General features: G+C 35.0%; 2 protein-coding genes across 3 annotated transcripts; one reads left to right on the forward strand and one right to left on the reverse strand.

Moving 5' to 3' along the window:
- Nucleotides 1-632: 632 nt before the first annotated feature.
- On the reverse strand, nucleotides 633-3,119 carry LOC109088500 (transmembrane protein 203-like). Of its 2 annotated transcripts, none has more exons than XM_042725058.1 (2): nucleotides 3,010-3,119; nucleotides 633-1,641 (listed from the first exon to the last, which is right to left on the reverse strand). In XM_042725058.1, exon 2 carries the CDS (start codon nucleotides 1,426-1,428, stop codon nucleotides 1,003-1,005), a length of 426 nt encoding a protein of 141 aa, XP_042580992.1. In that variant the 5' UTR covers nucleotides 1,429-1,641; nucleotides 3,010-3,119; the 3' UTR covers nucleotides 633-1,002. The 2 variants fall into 2 exon arrangements, with proteins under 2 accessions (XP_042580992.1, XP_018958205.1); XM_019102660.2 differs by lacking the exon at nucleotides 3,010-3,119 and adding an exon at nucleotides 2,864-3,003.
- Nucleotides 3,120-3,563: 444 nt separating this feature from the next.
- LOC109088512 (delta-aminolevulinic acid dehydratase) lies at nucleotides 3,564-12,017 on the forward strand. The gene is made up of 12 exons (XM_042725059.1): nucleotides 3,564-3,716; nucleotides 4,812-4,934; nucleotides 5,074-5,124; nucleotides 6,128-6,224; nucleotides 7,310-7,445; nucleotides 8,253-8,336; nucleotides 8,454-8,542; nucleotides 8,630-8,685; nucleotides 8,839-8,926; nucleotides 9,124-9,210; nucleotides 11,090-11,219; nucleotides 11,431-12,017. Exons 2-12 carry the CDS (start codon nucleotides 4,816-4,818, stop codon nucleotides 11,487-11,489), a joined length of 996 nt encoding a protein of 331 aa, XP_042580993.1. The 5' UTR covers nucleotides 3,564-3,716; nucleotides 4,812-4,815; the 3' UTR covers nucleotides 11,490-12,017.
- The last annotated feature ends 962 nt before the right edge of the window (nucleotides 12,018-12,979 follow it).

Genomic DNA, 12,979 nt, shown 5'->3' on the forward strand with positions numbered 1-12,979 from the left:
ACGGCAGGAAAAACTGTTCATTTAAGATTAGCGTGTACGACCTTTAGTACAACTGTTGGCATTTACAGTCACAATGGGTTGCAGTAGGTACTAAACGTCCAGTTCATTATTTCAAAAATGCCTTGACAAATGTTCAATGCAATTATTTCATGCTATCACAAAACCGAGTGAAAAGTCCAAAAATAACATGGTTTATTATTTACAGTAACACAACCTTGCTAACAGGTAATAAATATAAATGCTTTCTGTGCAACTAATATCTTATATAAAGTAACGGGAAGGCTGTTTATTAGATTTCCTTTATCCTTATATATTTTAGAAAACGTTTCATTACATCCGTAAGGATATGTATGTGATGAATTTGAAACTAGCTGCTCTTTAATGATATAACTGTACTTCAAACATCATAAAACATTTTGTAAATTACATGAAATTGCATGGTTTGTCCTGAATGGAGCTCCTATAACGAGACAAATCAGAAATTGCAGGATTAATTAAATCTATAGTGCCATCTAGTGATTATTGTAGGACGTACATTTTTTTTTTTACACATCGGCTTATTTTGAATTTTCCTCTCAAAAACATCAAACATCCTACCAGCATTTCTAAATAAACAAATAAATCCAGGTCACTTTAAAGCATGGTCATACCAAACCAAGGAAGATCAAGAGTGTTGAATATTGAAGGTTTATTTACAACTGTACAAGCAACAATAAAATGTATTAACACAGATAAAGCAACATTGACAGTATTCAGAAAAAAATTTCTAGACCAAATCTCTCATAGCACTTAAGGACAATAATAATAATCAAAATTGCACATTATTTTAAGCATTGTTTATGATGCCATGTTCACATGCTTGAACCGTTTGAATAAAAAAAACAAAAAGTTCACAATAATTATGCAGTTCACAACGATTCACTCCTCCTGGTTTGAATGACACCTGCAGGAGTCCTTTTCATTTGCATAAGTCCACTGGCATGTGTGCAGACGGTTTGTCTTTCAATTGACACGACAAGCACGAATCATGAGCAGCTGCAGTAGGATGAAAAGTGGGGAAACGATAAGCCCGAACCACAAATCACTTTGTGCCTGGTTCTGTTCGGCCAATTTCTGGCATAGCAGCACCTCACACACCAGTTTGAGACTAAGCACAGTCAGCACCCACAGCAAGCGCAGCACCGCCAGTCGCTTTTCTCCTTCTTGATAGAGGCGGATGGATACAATGGCTGTGAAGTAAGTGCTGAGGCCATCAGCAGCAAACAAGGGTGAGAAGACAAGCCACCAGCTCATCTCAAGAGTCTGCTTGTCCACGTCCATGTGTAAGGCCACCAGCACGCTGAAGACCAGCAGCGCGCCTAAGTGGAGGAACAGCTCGAATGTGGCAAAGCCCAGCCATTGCACTAGCTCTCGCAGAGAGAACAGCATTATTGGGACACCACTGAGTGTTGTTTACTAGGAGACTAAGGTCAAAACACTAGCCTAAGAAACTGGGAGTGAAGAGAAGCATTTAATGGGCATTCAAGTCTATGAAAAATCATCCACTGATAAGCATTTCTCTATTTTGGCAGCATCATGTTGTTTTGGAGATGGACCAGGTCCACCTTATGACTTCTGATGGATTCGACACTCTGTCAAAACCTGAAAAAAAGGAAGAAAATTACTTCATTATTAAGACCAAAAACAATGCAACTACAATTCAAATTTGGAAATTATTGTATGTAAAACACTTGGTCTAGGGCTGCACGATTAATCGGACACAATTAATCGCGATTGTCATGCGCATTTTGTCAGTAAAGCCGGTTCTGTGATTAGCAGTAAATCACCATCACCTGCTTTCAGGTGGACCAGCATTTACTACACAGAGCCGTAGTTCATAATCGCAGACGATATAATTGTAGGAATATGTAATCGACGAAATCGTTCGCGATAATGACAGCTGTTTGCGTATCTTCTCAGTGAACTACGGCTCTGTGTAGTAGTAATGTTGCTCCATCTGAGAGCACGTGAAAATACCACATTTAATAACGTTTTTACTCCAAACCTACTTCGTAACGTCAGTCGAGTGTTTGAAATAAATCCTTCTGTGAAATGATGTGGCTTCTTAAACAGAATAATTAAGGCACACAGAATATTCCATTGTATTCTAAGCAGTGATAATAGCTATGTCAATTAGAATTTCATTTTAGATATACTTTAATATGATGAAAATTAGAATAAGAATAACTCAGATAAACAATATATTGCCGTAGTCGTGTGTTTATTAGATACGCTGAATCAATGAAAGCATTTAAATCTTCTGTTTATTCAGCTGCAGCGATAGGCATTTCCTGGATTTCTTCTTCGGGGCATATTTAGATTTTCAGCGCGAGAGCGGCCTCTGGCTTTTTGATAGAGATTTACTGCTGATCACAGAACCGTGCAAGTAGGAACCGTGCTTCACTGAAAGATACGCATTACAATCGCAGCTTCTGCCTAATCGCGATTGATTGCCTTTGCGATTTAATTTCGATTAATTTAGCAGCCCTACTTGGTACGACTGTACACTGATGAAGTCACATTGTAACGTGCATGTCCCAAAAACATGGTTAACTGTATTCTTTGACTGACTAGTTTTATGATTAACATTTATATCAATACAGACGCCAGTATGGCTTATTTCACTATCCTAAACATCATAGCTATTGTATCTTTAATAACCATCATAATACAGGTTAACACTATGCAGATAAATATGTTATTAGACAATTAACGTCCATTATTTTGCGGAATTGCATGTGTAAGTATAAACAAGCGAGCTGTCAGTTAGCATATGATGACGAGTATAAAATATGCTAATAATATACTGGAAAAAAACTTTTACCTCACAGATATCGTTCACAGTGATGGTTAAAGACAAATAAATAACCGAAAGCTACATTATCAAAGGCTCGGTAATGAACGGGTGGGTTGACAGCGGTGGATAAGCAGCTGTAAAAAAATACAAGCTAGCTGACATGAGCTATTTACCTTCCAATAGGAGCCCGGGGAAATATCGCGACATTCGCGAGATCTCATATGCGAGTCTTGAGAAATATCGCGAGATCCTTGAAACAGTATTGTCTACGGAGGCCGAGAAGACAGAAAGAGTAAAGACAGAAAAGTGACAGACGCTGGTCCAGAATGACTACTAGCATGAAACTGAGTAATGATACAACGGGCGGGGCTTATCTGTTCCAGTCTCTTTTAATTAAACGCTCACTAAAACACTGTATTTTCTTTTCTCTGATGCAGCATTCAAGTTCACCGCTGAAATAAAACGTAGACAGCGCTATCACGTTGTACCTGATATTTTCTCCGCGCTATGTAGGGCTCAATTATAGGCGTTTGATTTAATAATACAAATTAAACATTATATAAGCTTGCAGTGGGATATTTTAATTATATCTCAGATACAAGATGATCACATTTAAATATTTACAAGATATATAAATATTTATAGAACAAAAACTTACTGAAAGTTGATTGTAGCTAAATGAAGAATTTGCCTTTTTGAGCCATCAAGCGCCACCTGGAGGAGTACAAGTTTCGTCGAACAGGAAACAGCAACATTCTCCTCTCAGAATGAAATGCACAGCACGTTCGCATTCTTTCGAGGTTCGAGGAGCAATACTTTAGTTGACGTTAGCAAGATCTTGGTCATTTACGGGTTCCCATTAGCAGTGACTAAACACAGAGTAAGTTCATCTCAGTTGTATAATTTCAGTCATTTATGAAATGCGTGAATTATTTAGCATTTTACACGCTTTATGCTTCTGTAACATTTACATTATACAGTATTATGCAGTGTTGAGGACGAGAACTATTAGCAATGAGAAACTTGTTAGCTATATTAGACCAAGAGTGTAAAGTAAGTACTGCTTTTTAAAGGTTTTGAAACGATTGTTTTTAACTGTTTCATCATTATTGACATTTCAATATTTAGCGATGAAAAACAATTCATGAGTTCACGTAATGCAATATGCATGCTTGCATGATTAAGGTCTCCTGCTTAACCATTAAAAAAAGTTTAATTTATATAAATCCATTATTAGTGTACCAAAAAAAAAGTCACATTGGTGTTACGTGGGTTACATCAAAACCCCAAAACACATCAAAGTTTGAAGTGGTAATTGATTGATCATATATATATATGTGCAAAAGGTGATTTTCTTTTATTTAAATGTGGTTTCTTAAGCAGGTGAATGAATGTTTCTTGTCTGCAAAGTGAGAATTTCTGCATGCTTGGGTCTGTTGCATGGTTTCAATGTGTCAGAGTCACTCTTTGCTTAATCATTCAGAAGATTTATTTTCAAAAAATCAGTGGACAGAATAATTGAATTGCTCCTAACCACGCTGAATGTGTCTTAATTAGTCATTTTGTTTCCAGTAAAGTTATTATTTTTTCCCCCCAAATCAACAAAATTATTGTCATTATCAGTATTTTGTTATAATAATTTGTAAGTCAATAAATTATTTAATAATGTTAGGCTTTTAATAATTTTTTATAATTATTTTAAGATGTTTAAATGTATTAAAACAATTATTAGTTTTACTTCTAGAATGAAGTGAGGGTTATTGTTTAAACAAGAGAAAAATCTACTGAAATCTATTGCAGTTTTTGTTTTCAAAGTGGATTTATTTGTATTTTTTTTATTATCATTTTTTTTCTGGGAAACGAGACGGCATCTGATTAACAATATTTATTAATGTAGCACATGTAACTATGATTCATAATTCTGCAGTTATGTAGATTGTGTCAGTAAGTGTTTGTCTTCCATTTGAATCTATAGGACGATGACACAGCCAGCAGACTCTATTCTACACAGCGGTTACTTTCATCCCACTCTGAGATACTGGCAGACCTGTGCTTCAGACCTCAAACCAGATAACCTCATATATCCTATCTTCATTACGTAATGTCTTCTCTCTATATATTTATTTGATTATGGTATATAGGCTCAGGAGTTATGTTATTGTTGAAAGTTTCTATTTGTTAATTAGTTTGCATGAATAGAAATAGTTATTATGTCTCTCTCTGAAAAAATTTAACAGTGACAGTCCTGATGCAGTGGAACCAATTGCAAGTCTACCTGGTCAAGCGAGGTATCATTCTTTACTGCTATGTAGTAACAAGTATCATTGAATCTGCTATTGGATAAAAGATTCTTAATGGATTATTAATGGAGTTTTTTTTTTTTTTTTTTTTTTTTTTTTGTTTAAAGCAAAGTATCAAGAGGACTTTAGCCTTCAGAAAGTGTTGTTGGTCTGGCTTAGGACATATATGAATACTGTTTAAAATCCTGTATTGTGTAATTTCATTACTTTACTTTCTATCAGTATGCATTAAATAAACATAGAGATTAAATAAATATTCAGTTTAGGTTAAACAGTATAAAATTACAATGTGCCAGAATGCCAGAACATTTTAGCCTAAATTAAGCTGTCACTTGATAGGGGGTAGCAAGTTTGGGACCAGAGGTTAATTTGTAGTTCTTGAGAAACTTAAAGTTTGGGCTGCTGTTCTGAGATAAGCTTCAGGCAGGGTGGAGCTGGAGGTAGACAACAAAGCACAAAGATAAACCAAGGATCCGTTTATTCTCTGTGGTTATGTCCACTTTGCGTAGCACAAGTAGTCATTGTCAAAGAGGTCTGGTTATTTTGTCATGTAGGCCTAATATAGATTGTCTTCAGAATGGAGTACTGTCATTCTGGTTACTGCATGCTTTTTGAAACTAACTAATACGTGAAACAATGCACATTGTGCAGCTGTTAACATTTAGTAATAAACAGTATTTTGAATTCAAAATAAAAGACTATGCTGTACAAAGATGGTTCATCCATATTACTATAATGTAATACCAAATATGGCAGCTCTACTAAAAGAAGTCCCATATTCTAAATTCAAGAGTCATTTGGCAATTGTTAAAGTCATTGCAGCTGCTGTTAGAAGACAATTGGTAATTTCCTGAAACTTGTGATTAGAACTGCACATAACCATCATACATATACATATATATGTATCATACATGTATAGAAAAAACAAATGCCATAGTATTGTTCATACATCTTAGTGAAGTTATGACATATGTTTTTGTGTATTTTTCAGATATGGTGTAAATAAGATAGAGGGTTTACTTCGTCCCCTTGTGGATAAAGGCCTGAAGTGTGTGCTGATTTTTGGAGTTCCTGCAAAAGTTGTGAAGGTCGGAGAGAAGTTTTAGTTATATTTCATTTATATTAAAGTTTCAGTAATATTGTCGTCAAGTCATAGTATATTATGAAGAAATTAGGGCAGTAAAGCTATTAACATTTTTAATCAAATTAATTACACAATTTGGTGATTAATTGAATTAACTGCACATCAAATTTGACTAATACTTTACCCCCAAAAGAGAATTTAATGTCATTATTGTGTTAAATGAGAGAGGCATCAAAAAGACATTACAAAAAATAGCTTAGAAAGATTTTATTCGATTCAACAGAATTTATTATACATAAAGTTTTAGGCTACAATGCCCATGATTATTATTAAAAAATTTTTTAGAAGCTGCATCTGAATCATACCATTTATTGCAGCATAGATGTAGCATGAATGCATTCACACTGCAATTACAATTGCATAAATAATTCCATGAGATTAATGGATTTTAAATGGGTATTAAAGGGATCGCTCACCCAAAAATGAAAATTCTGTTGTCATTTACTTTGTTGTTTCAAACCTGTATGACTTTCTTTTATGGAACATTAAATATTTTGCCAACCAAACCATATATAACCAAAAAATTTGGCTAACAATATTCTTCAAATTATCTTCACAGTTCTAACTGGCATTTTGTGGTGATTACTGGTTCTGTGCAGATTTTGAACAAGCCTATTGGTTCACCCGATACGTTCAAATCACTGGTGGCCGATGCAGCGTTCTATATTTTCCATGCAGAGTGAATTTTTTTTGCCTGTGCATTAAATTAGAGCTCTCGTGGCATGTGTGTATTTGTGTAAAATATATGTTCATTTTGTTAAGTGTAATAGTAAATCACAACATGCCTTGATGCTTTTAACTCAATGAGAGTCTCCCCTTCTCTAATCCACTCTGCAGCACACCAAAACTCACGTTTGCAACATTTTTCAAAACTGTCGTGGAAACTAACCTGTGCTGAAACAGGGGGTTTCATGTCCTTTAAATGCATTAATAATTTCAATGTGTTATATTTTCCATAACCAATTGATTAAATGAACTAATTAAATTAACACTAAATCGATTGTTTTGTCTTCTTGTTTGTTTTCTTAGGATGAGAGGGGCTCTGGGGCGGACACAGATGACACTCCTGCAGTGCTGGCTGTGAAGAAACTGAGGAGCACATTCCCTGATCTTGTGTTGGCCTGTGATGTGTGCCTTTGCCCCTACACCTCTCATGGCCACTGTGGTTAGTTTCAATACTGGATCTGTTTACTTGTTTGTTTGTTTGTTTTTTCAGTTGAAATGTCCAATATTATAAGCCAGTAATAATTTCATGTTATGAATCACAACCAAAAAAGCATAATAATATTTCTTAAATCCTACTTTGTCTTAATAAATTAAAAATAAAAACACAAAAATCTCAAATGCATCAGATGAATTTAGAGAACATTATAATGCACAGTATGAAAAAATATATAAATTTTCAGTTTAAAATTCTAAAGAAACATTAAGATTCTAAACATACATTTAACAGTGCTATTAAACTATAAATGTTTTTAAAAAAATAACTTAAAGAAGTGTTTGATTATGGCAGAGGCAATCAAAATGTAAAAATCTGGGAAATTAACATTAACAAACCAACAATAAATAAGGAAATAAGTCTTTAATATTGGCAGATAACTAATATGCTACCAATAATCAATATAGTGCATTCCAGGTAATTTTTTTTTTTAAGCAAATAGTACTTAAACTATTTTTTTTTCACATGAACTGAAGACTCCCTATAATGGTGGCTGCCATGTTGAGATCACATGACCATCTGAACACTACTGGCTTATAATTTCTTATTCTTCCATTCCATTAACATTTTTAACCAAAAGCATGATGCAGCATCCATGTATAGAGCCCAAGACCACTGTTGTAACTGCCAGTAAAACAGCAAATTTCACCTTTAAACATAAACAAATAATTAATTGCCTGGAATTTTTAAATAAACTCTTTACGGTGATACTACCATAGTGTATGATTTGTGACTTTCTCTATGGCACCATTGGAATCATGCGTGAAGATGGCAGCTTGGATAATGCTGCAAGCTGTTTGAGGTTGGCTGAAGTAGCTCTGGCTTATGCTCAAGCAGGTTAGTTCTAAATTCTATTCATCTGTAGACAATTGCACATAATATGTGCATTTTTGAGTAATAGGTCTAAAGAAGTCATCTTCATCTCATTCTGTCAATGCTTCCCCCACACCCCAGGATGCCATATCATCGCCCCTTCAGATATGATGGATGGACGAATTGCAGCCATTAAGCAAGCTCTTATCGCCAATGATCTTGGCAACAAGGTTGAGAGAAATCTCACTTCTGGTTGCAAACAAAAGTGTTGAATTGAATACAGCAGATGCTGACTCAATCTCTTTTTCCTTTCTTAGGTGTCAGTGCTGAGCTACAGTGCTAAATTTGCCTCATGCTACTATGGACCATTCAGGTAGTGTACTTCTAATGATTCCCTTTAGAATGCAATAGTGGACCACCTTCGTAGTTTTTTCTAAATGTATAGATGATGAAAACAATAGGATGAGTTTATTTTTGTAAACCAATTTTAAAAATGTCTTTGTTTATTTTTTTCTTCACATTTGAAGGATGCTGCACAATCTAAGCCTGCTTTTGGAGACAGACGATGTTATCAGCTGCCGCCTGGTGCCAGAGGACTAGCACTGCGGGCCTGTGTAAGAGAAAATCATTCAAATGAAATCGACGTTTTATTTCAGTGTTCACACATTTCCTTTAGAAACATGATCTAAATTTTGACTACAAAAATCGGCACTTTGACTAGACCTGTGTTTTTTTTTTCTCTCTCTCTTTTGAATATTAATTAGAAGTACAGTTAGTTCAAGGACAATTAGTTTTCTTTCTTTGCTGGTAGGACCGGGATGTGAAAGAAGGTGCTGACATGCTGATGGTGAAACCTGGATTACCATACCTGGATATTGTGAGAGAGGTTAAGAATAAGGTAATTACTTTTTTGCTACTTCATGTTATATTCTGAAATCATTTTCTTCATGCTCAGAAAATATTATTTTACATTGTACAGTGCCAAAATGTATTTGGACACTTTGGATACTCCACTCAAACATTAAAATAATATAATCATTTACTCACCGTCATGACATGATGTATGACTTTTTTTTTTTGTAGTTGAACAAAAAGATTTTTCAAAAACCGACCCCGGACACCTTGGCAATTAAATTGGCATTTGCTAGCCATGTATGAATGCATAGTCATTTTATCTGAACTTAGGACAGGTGGTGGTGCTTACAGTGTTTCTGTAAAAACAAATTGGAAGAAACAAACAAAAATACTGATAAGATAATAACGATACGAATTCTAATAAGAAGAATATGAAACGCACTAAGGATTAACGAGCTGCTGGATTCATGAATATTAATCAGGTTGTGTGCATTCGCTCAAACTGATTTGCTGAAATCTGAAATCAAAACAGGGATGATAATGAGTGAGCACCAGCCAATGAGATTGCAGTTTCCGCATTAGTTCCGCCCACTACCGGAAAACCCGGCAGCTCTTAAAAGCTGAAAAAATCCTAAGGAACGCCATTATTTTGACAGGAAATACAAGTGCGCTTCACATCCATTCAAAAAAAAGCACAGATCGCCTGACGGAGAGTGAAACTTTGTGTTCGCGAGTGAAAAAAATATCTGTGCTAAACTTATACTTAGCCTCCAACTAACACACTGGTTAGTAAAATCTGAAAATGTATTAGCCATTGACTAATATTAGACATCATTTAGTTGCCAGAATGAAGATTTAGTTGCATATGCGAGTGATTTACTCGCAATGTAGAGGGTTGAAAACCACACAAGGCAAACATGACTTCCATGTCACTCAACTCATACAAGCTTCAGAATACACTTACGTCACACTTCACAGTGTGCTGATGTTTACATCAAGCATGAACTCATGAACCTGAGTATGACAATTGGCCTGAAGCAGTGCTTTATAGTTTAACATTTTTTAAATATTAGTATTTTCTCACAAACACCTATCATTTTGCTACTCAAGAAAGTGAGTCACATAGTCACATGGATTACAGTCATGTTCGTTTTGTGTGGTTTTTGAAGCATCAACTTTTACACTTTGAGAACCAGTGTCTATTTGAGTGTCTCTGCACTTTATAACAAAATATCAAATATAGCACAAAATCCTCTAGAGTGAATGGGTGCCGCCAGAATGACGGACACAATCCAAAGAGCTGATATCATCCATAATATTGCTATCTGCAAGTCATCTCATCTGAATCAGGATAGCAATATGCAAAGATCAAGCACACATTATAAGCAAAAACGGTTCTCAACAAATATGTGCATTTTGATGTGAAAGGCAAAAAGGGGATGCCGTTTTCAATTGAGGAAGTGTTATAATGGATTATGGTCTGGAATTTTGGCCAGAAGTGACAGTTTACAGTTAATACGCCTTAATGATTAATTTTTTTTGTCACAAACATGCAGCTTTTCACTTTACAAGACATTAAGGAATCGTGACGATTACTTATGGATTAATGTGATGTTTTTATCATCTATTTGGATTCCCCTTTCTCAAAGTCTTTTCTGATGAAGAAACAAACATATATAAATCTTTAATGGCCTGAGGGGAGTAAATTTTCAGCATTTTTGGGTGCACTGTTTCTTTATGTTTGCTTTAACATGCCAGGAAGGTGTGTTGGAACTGAACTCATCTGGACAGTGGCCTCTAAAAGCAAAGTGTCTCAAAGCACTGCAAACAGTTTGCCGCAAAAACTAAACAATGTCATTTATAAATTGGGTCTAATGTTTTTTGCTAGTCTTAATACCTTTGTGTTCTCTGTCTCCCATCAGCACCCTACTCATCCGCTGGCAGTGTATAATGTATCAGGCGAGTTTGCCATGTTGTGGCATGGAGCTGAAGCTGGAGCTTTTGACCTGCGCACTGCAGTTATGGAGGCTATGACTGCTTTCCGTCGAGCAGGTGAGAAGGGCGACAGGGATAAAGTAAATGTTTTGAATCTGCTGAGGCCAGGTTCTCCTAAATTGCATAAATATAACAATTGCAGTGCTTTTTGGGCAGGACCTTGGTGTCTTTTACTTTTCAATATCTATTTTAATGCCTCAAAAATGGATAGTATACAGGTAATACTTATTACTCTTTAAGTATATTCACCCTACTTTCTTTCTTTCAGGAGCTGACATCATTATCACCTACTACACTCCACAATTACTCACATGGTTAACAGAGTAACATTCTCCAATATGAATGAACTTGGATAATACCAAATCTACTGTCTCACCCTGAGCCTGAAAATTAGGACTTTAAGTAAATCTGATAAGCAAATATTACTACACAAATCAACAACTTTTTTCCACATTGTCTGATTTATGTATCTAGTTATAAACACATTCAATCAGCTTCGGTTTATATACTTTTCTTTAATTTTGGCAATCTTTAGTATTTTTTTTTAGTGTACAGATGTTAAATTGGTCATTTTTTTTCCTAAATGTGATTGATTACATCACAGGTTTGTTGTCATTTTAATGTGCTTCTATAACACTGGAAATAGACCTCAGGTTTGTAATTACAGCTGTTTAGTTTTCAAATCAATGTACTAATAATCACAATAACACAGGAAGTCCTGTTGGCATTTCCATTTTAAGTTTTACATTGTTTCATGTAGTGCATTTTCTAAATGTTTATAGCTAAAAAGATATGAATAAATCAAGAAATAAACATGGTAAACATAATTTGTTTATTAAAGTTTAATAAACATTGTTTCCATGTCTCTTATTGACCACTCAGTTTTGTATTATGCTTTATTTACTGAGCAGGTTATCAGAAATACCCATCCCCTTCATAGAGTTTACAGGTAATTCATCATTGCTCTCAGTATATGAAAAATACTAGAAATACGGATTTATCTTAAGTGTTTTAATTCCCAACAGAGTTTCAAAAAGCGCTGCTTATATAGGAACCATGATGAAAGTGGAAGGGTGACTTGGTAGAGGTGCCCTTGAAACTGACCAAACTTGGTGTCCTGCAGAACAAAGAAGAATTTAGAAGAACTTTTATCCGAATCCCTTTTAACTATTTGTAAAGTAATGTCCATATATTACTTACTGATAGCATGTCACACTTAGTATTTGGCTCTTTTTGAGGATGTAAGACATGAAGCCAACCTCTCCCTGTGTGCTCATACTACGGTAGCAACACTACACCCACATTTGATAAAGGAACACAAATGGAACTGCTGGGTAAGAACATATAACTGTTGCATATACTGTAAGAGTTGTAGGTGTTTAAATCCTGAAAAATAAATGTTCATGATATGTACTGGATTCCTATTAGAATATTTCGGATGCAGTTTTAAAGGGAGAATATGCAATAAGTTAGTGTGGATCTGAAAAATATGACACATCTACTAAGATTTTTACAGGGCTTGTAGGGGTTTTTCCACTACCTTCTTTACAGATCCTGCCCATGTAAAGCGATATGACCAATGTAGGTTTTCTTATTCATGCATGTTCTTAATGAGCCATAAAGTTCGCTGTTGCAATCAAAAGAAAAAAAAAACTTAGAAGTCTGCTTGCATATTCATTATATGTTACACACTGTAATTCAAAAGTGTACAATTATGTTTTTAATAATTAAACAGAAAGATAATTGCACTGTTAGAGAGCTATTTTTAAGGTTAAACTTGCCTCTCATAAACAGTCATAGTAACACAGCTGATTTTG

Source organism: Cyprinus carpio, chromosome B5 (assembly GCF_018340385.1).
Source record: "Cyprinus carpio isolate SPL01 chromosome B5, ASM1834038v1, whole genome shotgun sequence".
Lineage (NCBI taxonomy): Eukaryota > Metazoa > Chordata > Actinopteri > Cypriniformes > Cyprinidae > Cyprinus > Cyprinus carpio.